The sequence below is a fragment of the Dipteris shenzhenensis genome, chromosome 30 (genome assembly GCF_047967505.1).
Source record: "Dipteris shenzhenensis isolate YYH24624 ecotype China chromosome 30, Dip_SZ_1.0, whole genome shotgun sequence".
In the NCBI taxonomy this organism is placed as follows: Eukaryota; Viridiplantae; Streptophyta; class Polypodiopsida; order Gleicheniales; family Dipteridaceae; genus Dipteris; species Dipteris shenzhenensis.
Genome location: NC_141625.1, coordinates 17,699,400 through 17,715,622, shown reverse-complemented (window position 1 = coordinate 17,715,622; position 16,223 = coordinate 17,699,400). Strand labels below are relative to the sequence as shown.

Genomic DNA, 16,223 nt, shown 5'->3' with positions numbered 1-16,223 from the left:
ATCAACCTAGGTGGTATTGAAATGTTCTCAATGAGGCACACCCATTCGATAAGTACTTGGTCAGATAACACACCTAATGGCGTGTTTTTTTGCGGATGTCCATATCACTAGGGAAAAATGGTGTATAATGCGTGATCGACCATGCAAAGCATATCCGATGGTGACAATACTTTGCACGCACCTCAACGTAGTTGAAAGGGACTTGCGTACAAAGTGGAGCCCCCATCCGATAAGTACTTATTTGAATAACACACCCACGGCCGTGTTTATATGGTTGTGCATGACACAAAGGCAAAAATAGTGTTTTATGCTTGATCGACAATGCAAAGCATATCCGATGGGCACAATACTTTGCACACACCTTCAACTAGGTGGAATTGACTTACATGCAAAGTGGCATTCCCATCGCATAAGTACTTGATCGGATAACACACCTAGCAACGTGTTTTTTTACGGATGTGCATGACACTAAGGTAAAAATGGTATTTAATGCTCGATCGACCATGCAAAGCATATCCGATCGGCACAATAATTTTCCTACACCTTAACCTAGGTGGTATTGAAATGTTCTCAAAGAGGCACACCCATCCGATAAGTACTTGGTCAAATAACATACCTAAGGGCATGTTTTTTTGCGGATGTGCATATCACTACGGGAAAAAGGTTGTATAATGCATAATCGACCATGCAGAGCATATCCAATGGTGACAATACTTTGCACACATCTCAACCTAGTTGAAACGGACTTGTGTGAAAACTGGAGCCCCCATCCGATAAGTACTTGTTTGATTAACACACTTAGGTATATGGTTGTGCATGACACTAAGGCAAAAACGGTATTTTATGCTTGATTGACAATGCAAAAAATATCCGATGGGCACAAAACTTTGCACACAGATTCAACTAGGTGGAATTGCCTTACATGCAAAGTGGTACTCCCATCCCATAAGTGCTTGATTGGACAACATACCTAGCAGCGTGTTTTTTTTCGGATGTGCATGACACTAGAGCAAAAATAGTATTTATTGCTCGATCGATCATGCAAAGGATATCTGATGGGCACAACACTTTTCGTATGCCTCAAACTAGGTGGTATTGAAATGTTCTCAAAGAGGCACACCCATCCGATAAGTACTTGGTCAGATAACACACCTAAGGGTGTGTTTTTTTGCGGATGTGCATATCACTAGAGAGAAAATGGTGTATAAGGCGTGATCGACCATGCAAAGCATATCCGATGGTGATGATAATTTGCATGCACCTCAACGTAGTTGAAACGGACTTGCGTGCAAAGTGGAGCCCCCATTCGATGAGTACTTGTTTAATTAACACACTTAGGACCGTGTTTTTTTATGGTTGTGCATGACACTAAGGCAAAAATGGTGTTTTATGCTTGATCGACAATGCAAAGCATATCCGATGGGCACAATACTTTGCACACACCTTCAACTAGGTGGAATTGACTTAGATGCAAAGTGGCACACACATCCCATAAGTGCTTGATTGGATAACATACCTAGCAGGCTCGTGTTTTTTTATGGATGTGCATGATACTAGAGCAAAAATAGTATTTAATGCTCGATGGACCATGGAAAGGATAACTTGGCATGTCCATATGATGAGTACTTGATTGGATAACTTGTCCCACCAATAAATTAAGTAGTAATTAAAAATTATAATAAATGAGTAGATTACTAAAAAGAGACTAATATTTATGCAATTGTTGCTACTGCAGCTTGCTTGCGAAGGACTCTCAGAAAGGAGATGGCTATAGATTTTGTTCCAGGGATGGATGTGATTTTATGTAGCAAAAGAGAAGTAGTTGCATTTGCTACAATCCATCATAGTGATCCCAATGCAATGGCAACAGTATTCTCATGATACAAAATGGGAACCTGAAGAACCTTACAGTCTCTTAACTTCAATTCCCAACAAGGAAAGGTATCCAACATGGGCTCCTATACAAGAATTCAATGAGAGGTCTAACTGTGAAATAGAAGGATTAAAAGCATTTATTACATACAAAGAGAAAATGCTCTGGAGATATCCTGATTCGAAGCCTACTTGGAGAGAACACACTACCATTGTAATTAACAAGACACAAAATTTAATAAAGGATCTTGAGAGAATGCGAGGCTCAAAGGATGTCAAGGAAGAATGCAATATGTTTTGGCCAAATGTTCATAACGATTTGCGCCCAGCTCCAGTCTTTGAAAATGAATTTGTATCATTACTCCCACGTCCATATTGTGGACCGAAGAAGAGAGAGTTTATGCCACAAGTAGATATAGAGGTCGATTGTTTTGTTGTGGTTCGGCCATCGGATGATGAATATGAGAATGTGAAGTTTTGGGTTGCAAAAGTAGTTGATGTGCAAAAAGATGACCAAGGGAGAGCTACAACATTTACAGCGGTATGGTATGAGCCAAAGGGTAGGAAGGAGAATATGGATAACAACACATTGTATACTAATTGTATAATGAAGGAGTGGGTCCCAAATGATGAAGCGGTCTCTCAAGTTTCGACGGAGACAATCATAGTGTCTTGGCATTCAAGGGCAAAGAAATCAAAGAAGCGCATGGGATATGAGGTAGAAGGAAAAATAAAAATACCACAGCAAACTATTTTGCATATACACGAATTTTTAAGGATGCTCACCATGGAGGAAGTAGAAGGAGATAGCACAAATGAAGAATGTCCATGATTAAAGCTTTGTATTGAAGTCCATTGAAGGATTTTATTTGGGTACTAAGCAAGAAGCCGATCCAAGACAATTATAATCAGAGTCATCACCTCCTATGTCAAATGAGAGTAAAAATATGCACTGGATGTCACCCAAAGGTCAAGGCTTGCCAAGACAATAGGGAGTTAATGCAAATGGCACCTGGCAAGGGACTATCACATTGAGCAATAAGACAATGGGGAGTCAATGCACCCAAGGGGCAAGGCTTGGCAAGATAACTTGTGGGAGTTAATGCAGATGGCACTTGTATTTTGTACTGGATGTCACTCAAGGGTCAAGGCTTGGCAAGACAATAGGGAGTTAATGCAGATGGCACCTGGCAAGGGACTATCACATTGAGCAATAAGACAATGGGGAGTCAATGCACCCAAGGGGCAAGGCTTGGCAAGACAAGTGGGAGTCAAATTATGCAGATGGCACCTGGCAAGGGACTATCGTGACATTGAGCAATAAGACAATGGGGAGTCAAATTATGCAGATGGCACGAATTGAGGCTCTTTAAGAGCAAAAATTTAAATTGTAAACATATGTTCAATCTATATCATTTTGGATATAAAGACTCTAGCTGAGAGCAACATCTGTCAATGTAATAATATAATAATAGCTATAGATTCTATTCTACCTCTTTGGTTCAATACAAAACTTGGGTCTTATGGCATCATGTCTTTTTTCTATTTATTAAAAGTTTTAAAAATTTTGTGCATATTGCGAGTGACAATGTTATTTTCATGAAATATTTAAGTCTCCTTTCATGGATTTATAAATTTATCACATCAAGGAAAAACGTCAAGGAAAAATATTAAAAATAATTAAATTAACAAATAACTTAGATATAGCTAGAATTTCTAATATAGGATTATTTCAAATTCTTGCATGTTGGTGCAAAAGTATAGATTGAAAAAACAATATTTTTATGTAAATATGATAGTGCTACAAAGTGAACTTTTGATTTGGGAAGAATATTTTCAGAAAGTAAAATTTTGATTTGGGAAGGATATTTTCACAAAGTAAAGTTTTCATTTGGGAAGAATTTTTGGGCTTTGTCCAAAAACAACACAAAAAGTCCAAAATTAATGAAATAGGTGTTATTGTCTACATTTTCTAAAAGTTTGATTGTATTTTTCTAGATGTATCTCAAGGAAACACCACGCTGGGTTGTTGGAGCTATTTTAGCACTATTTGGTCCTAAACAAAGAAAAATGTATTCTTACTTTATTGGTGTATTAGTCCTTGTTGCAATAAATCCTAAATTAGGGCAAAAGTATTTCGAGCCACTACAGTGACTGGAGGCCTGCTGTTGCCATCCAGATAATCAACTACAATTCATCGAGTGAAAATTGAGTAAAAGAGATTACATCTACATCCAAAAACAGGTTATATACTAAGAGCAAAAATTGAACTGAAGATCTTACATTTATAAAAACTCAACAATATCTGCAAGCCTTAGAGGCCAAAAGATTACATCTAGTGACCATAACCACTCATTCATTGTTGAATGATTTATATAAAAATTAACAATAGTTTATACTGAGAGCCTCAAATTGAACAAAAGAGATTGCATTTGTAAAATTGCAGCAATTGTTGAGAGCCTTGGAAACCAAAAGATTACATCCAGTGAGCCCAAAGACCACCAAGAGCCTTAGAGGCCAAAAGATTACACCCAACCATTGTTAAGTGGTTATGAGCCTCATTGAGCAAGAGGATATTTGTACAACTCAGTAAGCTGATTATTGATAGCAAGAGGATATTTGTACAGCTCAATATTACTGCCAACCCAGCTTGCTATATTAAAATTTTTTGGGGAGCTGATAGAGAGGCTGAAGATTGTGCACATTGCAAGGACTGCCCCTCCAACAAGATGAGAGTACTCTGCTATGAAAATTAGGAGCCCTTTGTCAATGTCTAGGGGAGACTCCATAGAGCACAACCATATAGAGGCCAAAGGCATCCAAGTTGGTGACATGCAGCCTAAAGAGTGCAACACAGTCACCTTATACAAGAAGGCAGACAAGATTGGGATCATGTTGCATCGAGGGGTGATAGTAGTAATAGGCATGGTAAAAATGAGTGGGTGAGCAGTGGAGTGGATGAGCAGGGAGCCGAGTGATGAGAGTTGGAGGAGGGAGCATGGAGCAAAGTAGAGCAGGGGAAGAAGAGAGTTGTAGAAGGGTGTGTGGAGCAAAGTATCAGAGAAGGGGCAGATGAGAGTAACATAGCAAAATGCCAAATGCCATGGACCTTATATATTACAAAGTTTGAGCCACCGTGGTGAGTGGAGGCCCAATGTTCCATCCAAATAATCATGAGTACTACCTTAATTAATCAAAATCCAAGGAGGGTGCCATCCAAATAATCATGATCCATTTTTCAGCAAAGTAGCCAAATGCCAAATGCCACGGACCTTATATTAATCAAAGTTGGGCCACCGGGGATCATCTTCTTCTTCTCCCTTTTCACTTGGAGGCCCGGTGTACCATTCAGATAATCATGAGCCATTTTATACACCGCCTTAATTAATTAAAATCCAACGAGGGTGTCGCCAATCAGGATCCATATTGATTGCAAGCCACTATGGTGATTGGTAATTAACTGCCAGCCAGGTGGAATCTTAGGTCCCACCCTAGATGCCACCTCACCACCGATGACAGTGGTAATTAATTATGATGTGGCTGGTAATCATGAAGCAAACTCCACCATCTTGGTAATTAACTGTGGTAATTAACTGCACTCTACTGAGCATGCTGTTGAGATATCGAGCTCCACTCGTGATATGCTAGGGTGACCGTTGTGCATTTATGTCACCTACTTGTTAGCTGCAGATACGGTTGGTACACCACCCATGAATAATAGCTGGATGACAGATATCTTTATGTACTCTAGCTAGTGGTTCAGTTAGTATACCACCTAGGTTAGTTGAGTTTGGTTTGAGACCCACATATAGGGTTCACCTATTCCTTTTGTACTTAGAGAGTTCTTTTGGCTTTCACAACTAAGAAGAGGAAAACTATTTTCAGCCTCCACCTTTGTGTATATTCCCCCATTGTGTATGTGAGAAAGCTGCAAGTGAGACTCCTTACTTCTCTCCCACTCTCTTCACATGGTGTCAGAGCTTGGTTCGTGGTAAGGAGCTCAAGAAAGCAAACCAAGTTCGTGGTGTCTTGGTAAGAGGATCAATGTTGCTTTTAGATAGCACAGCCAGAAAGTGCAACAGTGCACTGTCTCAGATTGTGACACCCTTCGCAGTGCGACGAGAGGGTAGTATATGTTGCGGGTAAGGGCGACGCCCTTGGTGACATCATTTTTTTGATTCGAGGCCATTTTCGGGCCCGTTTTGGTGGCAGAAGTTTTCCACAGGCACTCAGAAAAGCGCTTGTTTTTGCTATGCGACCACTGTTCTACAGGTCGGTGAAAAGTTGCTGCAAAAATTGCATCGTATGCCTATGCACAGAGATATTGGGAGTGATAGAATCATTCTTATTGCCTGTTGATGCAAAATCATCACTAGGAAATGACTATGTGGTCAAATACCACTTTCGTTAATTTTGCAGATTTGCCCTTGTGAGGTAGAAGTTGTGTTTTTGGCAGTGATATAATACTTTTGTAGTGTTCTGTAATGGCGTCTGATTCTCTTTCACAGATAGTCACTGAAAAGCTTGACAAGAATAACTTCCAAGCATGGAAGTTTAGAATGAAGAATTTCCTTAAGGGAAAAGGCTATTGGGAGTTCATTACTGGAGCCAGTTATTCATAATGTTCCTAATCAATAGGAGTTGTAGGCATTTAAAGGATGGCATGAGAGAGCCAAAAAAGTTATGTACTAGCTATCTATCAGTATTTCAGACTCTATGATTGTGCATATTCAAGATGCAAGCATGCCGAAGGAGGCATGGGATACTTTGACAAAATTGTATAGCACAAATACACAAGCCAGGAAAATGTAGCTCAAGTAGGAGTTGCATAATGTGCAGAGAGAAAATATGAGTATCAATGACTACCACATGAAGGTGAAGAAGATTGCAGATGCACTTGCTTCCATTGGGTCGCCAGTGGAAGATGATGATTTAGTTTTTGATCTCTTGTGAGGTCTTGGATCTGCAACATCATCCTCGACATTATCTTCCTCCCTTCGTGTCCTCTTTTGTGGTCTTGATCCTATAGCATCATCATCTCGAGGTATTTCTACATAAATACCATTGTTGAGATCTCCATTTGTCTCGTTTCTTTTAGAAGTATCCACCATAGCCTTGCCTTTTATCCATTTTAGCTCCTCACTAAGTGTTTGAATCAAAAGATCCTATTCAAACATCCTCCATTGATCCTCATCGTGGTCAACCATCTCTCTCGCTCACAATCAGGAATTCAACCAACTCTAATACCACTTGAGATGCTCCAAACCTTGAAATCAAGACTGATTCTATAAAGAGAAGGAGAAAACTGAAATACAATAGAAGGAGACTTTCTATTGAATCAAAATCGTTTACAATCAACCCTGGAGTCACAATACTCCATGTATGGAGCTCAAACCACCCGACCACCCCCGATATTCTATATAATCATAGACGAAAGAAGAATATCACTCTCACTCACACTCTCACTCTCAATATTAGAGCTTTTGAAATATGATGCCTTGCTGCCTCTGTGTATGATTTTGAATGCAGACAAAAATGGAGAATTCGAATTCCAGAGTGAGAACCTATTTTTGGTCTTGCGATCGGTCGACCATGAAGATCTTCTTCTTTCTTCAGTGGTTGCACTACTAATGCCGTTCTCTGATCTTCTCCCAGTGCTTGCACGTCGTAATCATTGTCGCTCTTCTGCTACTGATGCTGCTGATCATACTGGGCACGACTCCAACCATGGCATCATTGACGACGGATTCTTAGTTACGAACAATTGCAGCAGAAGTGATATCACCCTTCACTACTACTGAGCCGACAATGATCTCGAAGTCATCACGCTATCAGAGGGTGATTACCGCGAGTGGTATTTTGATGTATGGATTTGGACCGACTTCTGGTGCATCGCTGAATGGAATGAGCACTCCCATACATGGGATACCTGGACTGATTCGGAGAAGTTTGGTGTAAGAGCATTGAATCCATTCTCTTAATTTGTTCCATTGAAATAGAGCATCGCTAGATGAATTTTTCACCCAATTGCAATTTCAACCACCTTCCTAATCCCATTGTTGATGCAGTTCGATTCTAACTTTCTGAGGTGGGTAGTGTCTACACAAGGCTTCTTCATCTTAACTAGAAAATATAGAGGTTATGTGCAGGAAGGCACTTGGTGATCATTGGTAACAACAGATTGGCTATCCTATCTATTGTTGAGAGAGAAGAAGAAGAGACAATAGACACACCAAATAGACTCTCAAAGACTACTTCATATTGATCACTAGTTACACATATATAGGTGATATCTAGTTCAAGTTAGGGCGAGCTATATATAGCTCTAACACCCCCACTCAAACAAAGGTCTCTAGCTACAGATGAAAAAACCCTTGGGGAGCACAAGGGAAAAACCTGATCTCCTATATACAAGTATACAAGTTGATCATAGAGTTAAAGCGATGCATTTGTATAATTATTTACAAGTATGTAATGCAGATGTGCATCTATATACAAATGTTAAAAGTCACCCATAGGTGTGTTAATCTTGGAAGAGAGAAGCTGTAAGAACTCCAAGTTATGATTATAGCACTGTGAAGCATGCCTCACTAAGTCCTTTAGTGAGAATATCTGCAATCATTTGAGAAGTGGGGATCAACAATGCTCAATCCTTATCATCCCTTTCTTTACTTAATGTCTGACATAATGATAATGAACAACAATATGCTTAGATTTGAGTATTTTTGGTGGAGCATTCATCAAGCCAAACTTTTGAACTGCATCTTGAATGAATTTTATTTGTCGAAGTAGCAGAATTCCCTTGTGATGAAATCGCTGAACTTGAATACCAAGACATGAATGAATGTCACCACAGGATCAACCATATTAAATGCTGAGGATAAGATTTTCTTGACATGTTGCAAGAAACTAAGACTGTTGGAAATAAGTATGGTGTAATCCACATAAAGAGCAAGGATGACAAAAACAGCATCATCACATTTGACATATAAGTTGGGGTCAGAGAAACAAGAGTTGAAACCTTGAGATGTGAGAAACTGATCAATTTTCATGTACCAAGAATGGGAAGCATGTTTTAGACCATAAAGAGCATGCTAAAGGCAATAAACAAGATGGTCTTGACCAAGAAGTATGAACCCTTCTGGCTGCTCCATATAAATCTCCTCTTTAGGATCTCCATTAAGAAAAGAAGTTTTCACATCCATTTGATGAATCTCCAAATCAAATTGAGTAGCAAAAGCCAAGAGTACCTAAATGCTTATACTATGAACAACGGATGAAAATATATCATGATAATTAACTCCTATAATCTGTGAGTATCCTTTTGCAACTAGACAAGCTTTAAACTTGTCAAAAGGACCATCGAATTTCGTTTTGGTTCTATAAACCCACTTACATTTGATAGGAGTACGACCAGGAGGTAGTTCAGTAAGAACCCATGTACCTTTAGAGATCAAAGAATCATATTCAACTTCCATGACCTCTTGCCATTGACTCTTTTGTGCAGAAGAGATAGCTTCTGTATAACTGGTAGGGTCTTCATGAGAAGCCATTGCATGATCAATCATTTCAAAGTCATCAACACAATCATGAGGAGAACCATGTTCAAAATCAATAGGCAGATCAACATAAATATCAACACTATCATGAGAGGCCTATGCATGTGCAGGATGCAAAACAAGATTGTCAACACATTGCTCTACAGATGGAGTAGCAGTGATGCCATCGGATGAAGGAATAGTAATGACATCAGAAGTAGAATGATTATCAAATAGAAAAGGAGAGGTAGTAAGGACTCAGCGTCCTCTACATCCTCAGTAGACCATGTCCCTCCCATTAACTGCTCATTGAATATGGCATCACAACTGATTATCACCTTCTTAGAAGAGGGATCATAGAATTTATAACCTTTAGAATTAGGAGAATATCCAATGAATATGACCTAGGAAGATCTAGCTTTTTCCATGTCTCTTTTGATACATGAATATTCATAAGCAATGCAACCAAAAGTTAAAAAATGTGATACAAAAGGAGTCTCCCCTATCCAAGCTATGATTGGTATCTTACCAAAAGGTGCAGTTGTAGGAAGATGATTTTTCACAAAGATGGCTGTCAGAATTGCTTCTTCCCAAAAGCTCAGAGATAATCCAGAATGAAGTAGCATACATCGCATAGCATCAAGAGAAGTGTGATTCTTATGCTCTGCATGACCATTTTGTTGGGGAGAGTAATGGAAAAGTATATGCATGATGAATACCACACTCAATGCAATAATCATAAAAAAGATTAGAATTATATTCTCCATTTTAAACTATGGATATAAAAAAAAAAGTGGATCACAATGGGGCTTGTCACAACCCCATTCTACTCCACTATAGATATACAATTAATACATGCCATCGGAGCTAGAAAATTGCCCAAAATTCTCATCACATATACAAAAGTTCACCCTTCCAAAGAGGGTAGTATAAAAATTGAATGAGAGATACAAAATGACAAAATGCCCTAAGTGTGGCTAAACCAAAGCAAACTAATCCTATTTTTCATCCTTCATTGCCTCCCTCATTTGCTTTGCCTCCATCATCTCCTTCGCCATTGTCTCTCCCTCACCTCCTTTGCATCCCCCACCTTTGGTCTCATCTCCTCCCTTCCCTTCAGTCTCGTCTCGTCTCGTGCTTGGGTCAACTATGTTGTCTTAAGAATATTGCATGAAATAGTTTAGAAAAACAACTAAAGCTATTTTGTAAGAATGGAAATTTCAAACATGAATAAGAACAAGAAGGATCAGAGACTTACATGGCAACTTTCCATTGCACTCCAATTGATCGATACTCCCTCTTGATCCAAATTCTCAAAGAGGCATTTTGGTCTATATGCATATGCATAATTATATTCATCTTCCATAGGAATGGGGCCAATTCCAACATACTTTAGAGACAAAAAAAAAGAGCTTTATATGAAGTACTATGAGAAAAATAATATTTTCAAGCCAAACTAATAATTATAAAAGAAGAATGCTATAACACACATAAACTTAACACCCATGTCTCAGTGCCTTTCCTGCCACCATTCCCGAGGTGTGAAGTACTTCAATCTGGACACGTGCTCTTCCTGCCTTTGGCTATTTGGCCCACTTTCTTGGATTATCTTGACATTCTTTCTCAACCATCTTCCAATCCACCCTATTTACATGTGGCGATGGTCTTGGTCTACCACGCTTGACCACGGTGCAGATGTCTCCTATTGGATGTTTGAGTACCTCACCCATCTATTAAAGCATCCATGGATCATCAAACATGTATTGAGGTGGGTTTGGGTACTCTTGCTTTAGTTGGTCTAAGAGATAATTATTTTGGTCTTCTTCTTGTTTGTGCCAATCACCAAGAAGCTCTCCCTCAAATGTGATATGCAAAATATGTCTCATGCGACCCATCACCGATAATTCCTTTATCATCTTTTATGGAATCCTTTAGATGGTTGATATAATCATACATGTTCTCATCAGGGGAACTCCAATAGTAGTTAGATGGGCCCAAAGAAGGGGTTGCTGTGCCGATGGGAGGGGTAGAGGTAATGTAACGAGTGGTGGTGGCAATGGGAGGAGTGTATGTGTAGCATCAAGGGGTCTGAGTGATGGATAGAGTCTGTGGCAGGGTTGGCAATGGGACACAAGGTACAATGGAAAATTATGTCTCACGAGCCTTTGCAACATCTTTCTTATCTCATCTACCTCCTTGACTCTTCCTATGATGTTGAATCCCCATAATCGATGATGCCTCCCTATGGAGAGGGGACCTCTCTCCCCACTAGGGAGTGGCGACCTCTCCCACTAGGGCGAGGTGGGCTACCATATAGAGAGATTGGAGAGGCTCGAGATGAGGTCATGCAAGACTAAAGAGCCCGATTCAATGTCTCTAGATGGGATGGACTCATACTATCCACACTCTTGTTGAGGCTCATGTGGGATGGCTTGACTCTGATTCTAAAGACCGACATTTGAAGTACAAATGGCACTCACCTATCACAAGATCCAATTTGATTGTTAGATTATCCACCCAAGGTCTCATTACCTACCACTTGGGTGCCATATGCATTGACTCTCATTTGAGCACCATAGTTCCTTGTTTGTATTGTTGCTTGAATGCTTATGGAAGACAACACAGAATGTTGGGTTTGTTGTGCTTTGTCCTTCGACGACTCAATTGTTTCATTGTATGACCACATGATGGACTTCAATACAAAGCTATTATGATGGCAATTCTTCATTTACGCTATCTCCTTATAATTCCTCCTTAGTGAGCATCCTTAAAAACTCTTATATATATGCACAATGCTTGATTTTGGTATTCTTATTTCTTCCTCTATCAAATATTTCTTCTTGGTTTTTGGGGTCTTTTATTTCTAAGACATTAGGATTGTTTTTGTGGGTTACTCTAAAACTGGTGCATGGTTTGGGAACATTATGTTTTCATACAACTAGTATACAATGTGTTGTCATCCATATTCATCTTCCTCCCTCTTGGCTCAGACCATACCGCACTATTTCAGCCTTACAAACAATCAGGAATTCATAAGGATTTTTCTTGACATAAGATCCAACAATAGAATGCTGTGGTGAAAATGCAAGGAATACAACATAGTTGAGTGTGCAAGGACTATGTAAGGACCAAATAATAAGCCAAATAGGGGTTCCATAAAAGTATTACAGATTGTGATTTTATTTGATTCATACATATCCCACTATGCTTTACATGATTTCGCACTAAAGAAATGATGAATCGAGTGCAAATTTGATGTTAAATACAACATTAAAAGATTCACGAATTGAACACAACCAAAATCTTAAATATTTCAATAAAATTGGATCAACGGCTTACTGATGATGCCAAATCAAGAAGTGCATTGTGGTGCGGTAGGTAGAAGAGCACAAATTGTGTATTACAGTGGGTTATATGGAAGAGCACAAAGTGTGAAAGACCTATAGTATAATTACCCACATAATGATTACTTCAAGGGTTGTGATGTTTGATGAAAGGATAGATTAAGAAAAATGTCACTAGGAATAGCTAGATGAAATGATATAACTAAACTAAATTGTTTGGAAACAATGTAAGAGATGTAGTTGAGGGTGTTGTGTGTGCAAACACCGCATGGTCCAACTAGTGGTCAAAATCACCAGGAAGCCTCTACCTCCAACACTAGAGGCCAAAGAGGGCAAAGAATATGAGGTAGCACTACAAGGCATAGGTCCTTTTCCGACTGAAATACCAACCTTTTTTACACTAAAAAGTTTTTTTTTGATGGGCACAAAGGTCAGTATTTACGTCGCTATAAGCGTCGAAAAAGAATAGTTGCTATATAAGCGTCACTATATAGCGACGCTAATAAACATCACTATATAGCGACACTCGACGTAAACGTTGCTATATAGTGACATTGGTAAACGTCGCTATATAGTGACAATTAATAGAAGCTAAAAAAAAAACATTAGTGGGGCTAAACAGAGTCACAACAACCCTTGTTTTGCCCCACTAATATTTTTCATTTAGGAATTACAAAAAAATGTTTTTTGTTACAAAATTTCCCTTGTGGAAAGGGTGATACAAAATCGCTCAAATGAACTGAGCGAGAGAAGCATATACATGTCGAAGATATGTTTGTTACAAAATTACCCTTTCGAAAAGGGCGAAACAATATTGCTCAAACGAGCCGATATATAAAAAGCATATACATGGCGAAGTATATGCAAACTACTACTAATACTACTGCTCATCCGAATCGTCGTCATCGTCGTCCTCGTCCTCGTTGCGCTGGCCTGATCCCTGGACCTTATGAGTTGCGCCTGATCCCTGGCCCTCGTCAAAGCTGTGTAAGCCTAATCCCTCATCATCATCGCTCACCTTTGCTAGTGGGACGTTCGAGCTTTGATTCTAAGAGTGAAACCATATTAATTGGAAATTAGATTGGAACTTAAAGAATAAAACAGTTTAAAAAGTAAGATTACAAGTAGGAGTAGACTTATACCGTGTGAGCAGCCACCTCAGCCCAATCGACTGTCACTCCTAGTGTCTCGTGCTCAATAAACCACGGCTTTGTTTCTATGCAAAACACGCGTCTTGTCTTTGTGTCTATAGGAAGGCGACCCATCCCAGCTTGCTGTGGGCCCAATTTATGAGAGTTAGATAAAGTGCATGCAATATGTAGTAAAACAAATAGAACAATACATTAAATGAGAAGAAGTAGACTTACCATGGTTGCCTCAAACACCAACCCTCCGCCTGCATCAAAGTGCGAAGTACCTATGGAGTCTAGCCGTCTCCTCTGATCCTCAAACTATTCGGGATCATCCCTGTACTACTTGTTGAAAAACTTCCAATCAGCTTTGTCTACCCAGCTGGGCTTAGCCTTCCCCTTTGCGTTGGAAGTACACAAGGTTGACCTACGATGCTTCAAGAGGAATTCCATGCGCTCTTTCATGTAATCCAAATTGAACTCCCAATTTGGAGGGTTAGGATATTGTCTTTTCAACTCATTGATGACTGCCTGCTTCTTTCCCTCATCTTGGTACCGCCAGTCAGTAGCTATGTCGCTCCTGAAGTGGTGGCTCATCAACCACCTCATGGTGGCCATCACTGTTGCGCCCTTTTTATTTTCTATTATCTCTCCAGCAACCGTGATTTCATAGGACAGTTCCTCAATCGAGTAAGGAGGACTCATGGTAGTGGCAGAGTCAGAGTGAGTGGTGTTACTGCAAGCGCTTCTGGAGCGAGGGGTAGCAGTGGGAGTACGAGAGAGCAAGGGACCTGATTGGCGGTGGCTCTCAAAATTATTGCACCCTATTGAACCTAACTTGCATTTTTAATTTTACAAGCTTTGAATAATTTGCAAAATTTGAGCAACTTACATTCATGCAAACTATATGCCTGTATTTGCAAGGCCCATTGTTGTACCGTAAAGAGCACGCTTAATAATGCATGGGGAGGGCCACACGATCTGTGTCGTCGTTCATGCACCACCAAAACACAAGAAAATCGTGGAAGGGGTCAAAATCTACTCGGCCTGCTTCGTCGCTTCTGTTGCCAGGTCTGTTCTTCGTGATCGCCTTCCAAAGCCTCCTCGTAGGCCGGCTGGATAGCCCTCTTGCCCTACTTTTACGCTTCCAGGAAACTTCCCATTGTTACCCCCGTCCCACTACGACCTAGTCCTCGTGCACGAATTTTCCTGGCTATATATTGTTCTGCGCGCTTCATCTCACGTTATGTTGTAGCCCTCTCAGTGCTGGATGTCCTCCCACCCCTGCTGTAGTCCTCTTCTGCCCCCTTTTTCGTGAGCCTTCAACGTTTATTATCTCCCGCAGGTTTTGTCATTATCGCCTACAGCTTCAAAACTGCTTTGCAGCGCCAGTGCTGAAGTGCACGCCCAGTTGCAACTAATCACAAACGCCTTGTCCGTCCACCATCTTGCTGTAACATAGGTGACTGTCAACCGAGGTGCCCATGCTTTCATCGTACCCCTCTGCATCCTTCCAAAGTGGACAACTGGATAGGTACGCGGGCTTTGCAGCTTGGCGTTACGAGCCTTGCTATGTGTCGACCTCGATTTCAAACAGGTCTCGGTCCTCTCGGATGAGCCCGGTGCTGAGAACCGTTTGCCAGAGCGCCGGCAGGCACACAATGTCCACTAACTTAACACGAAAGTTTTCTTCTTTCTATGATTTGCTAGGAGTGGAAGAAAATGTGGGTCTTCAAGAGATTAAAAGCGCATATAGACGAATGGCGCGGCAGTATCATCCGGACGTATGCGCTTCTTCGCAGAGGGAGGAAAGCACCGAGTTGTTCTTAAGAATACATGAGGCGTACGAGGTCTTGTCAGATCCCGGCAAAAGGACGCTTTACGACTACCAACGGTTGCACTCTATATGTGCTTCTTCCAGAGAAAAGATTCAGGTAGGAAGCATAGTTTTGAGGTCACGATGGGAAGCCCAACTAGCTGCGCTAAAGAAAAAGCGCAGAGCAAACATGGAAGAGTCTTGGGGTTCCAGGATGAGGAGATCACGGAGTGATGGTGGCAATTCTGAATGTAAATGATTTAACTTTGAATAGGTGGCCACATAAGAGCCCACAGTACAAAAGAAAAAATTCATCGTCGATGCATTCTCAGTTACATGCTTCTTTTTGGGTTTCCCGTGCCCTTGCGCAGATTGATTGTCAACCGATTGAGCAAATTTTAATAGTGCAGCCGATGACTTCAAAAAACTAACGGATTGACTCGTGCCACCTAATGGGATTGAGTCTTAAAATAAGTAAATAAGTAAATAAACAAGAGGCCTAGAGGAGTGCCCCCAAGTGGCT

The 16,223-nt window shown here is 40.3% G+C and overlaps 1 protein-coding gene across 1 annotated transcript; it reads left to right on the top strand.

Moving 5' to 3' along the window:
• The first annotated feature begins 15,368 nt into the window (after positions 1-15,368).
• On the top strand, positions 15,369-15,959 carry LOC147881792 (chaperone protein dnaJ 20, chloroplastic-like). The gene has a single exon (XM_087401452.1). It carries the CDS (start codon positions 15,369-15,371, stop codon positions 15,957-15,959), a length of 591 nt encoding a protein of 196 aa, XP_087257578.1.
• The last annotated feature ends 264 nt before the right edge of the window (positions 15,960-16,223 follow it).

Excerpts from the sequence above, each read along its gene's own strand:
- LOC147881792 (XM_087401452.1), top strand. The coding sequence starts at position 15,369 with ATGCTTTCATCGTACCCCTCTGCATCCTTCCAAAGTGGACAACTGGAT.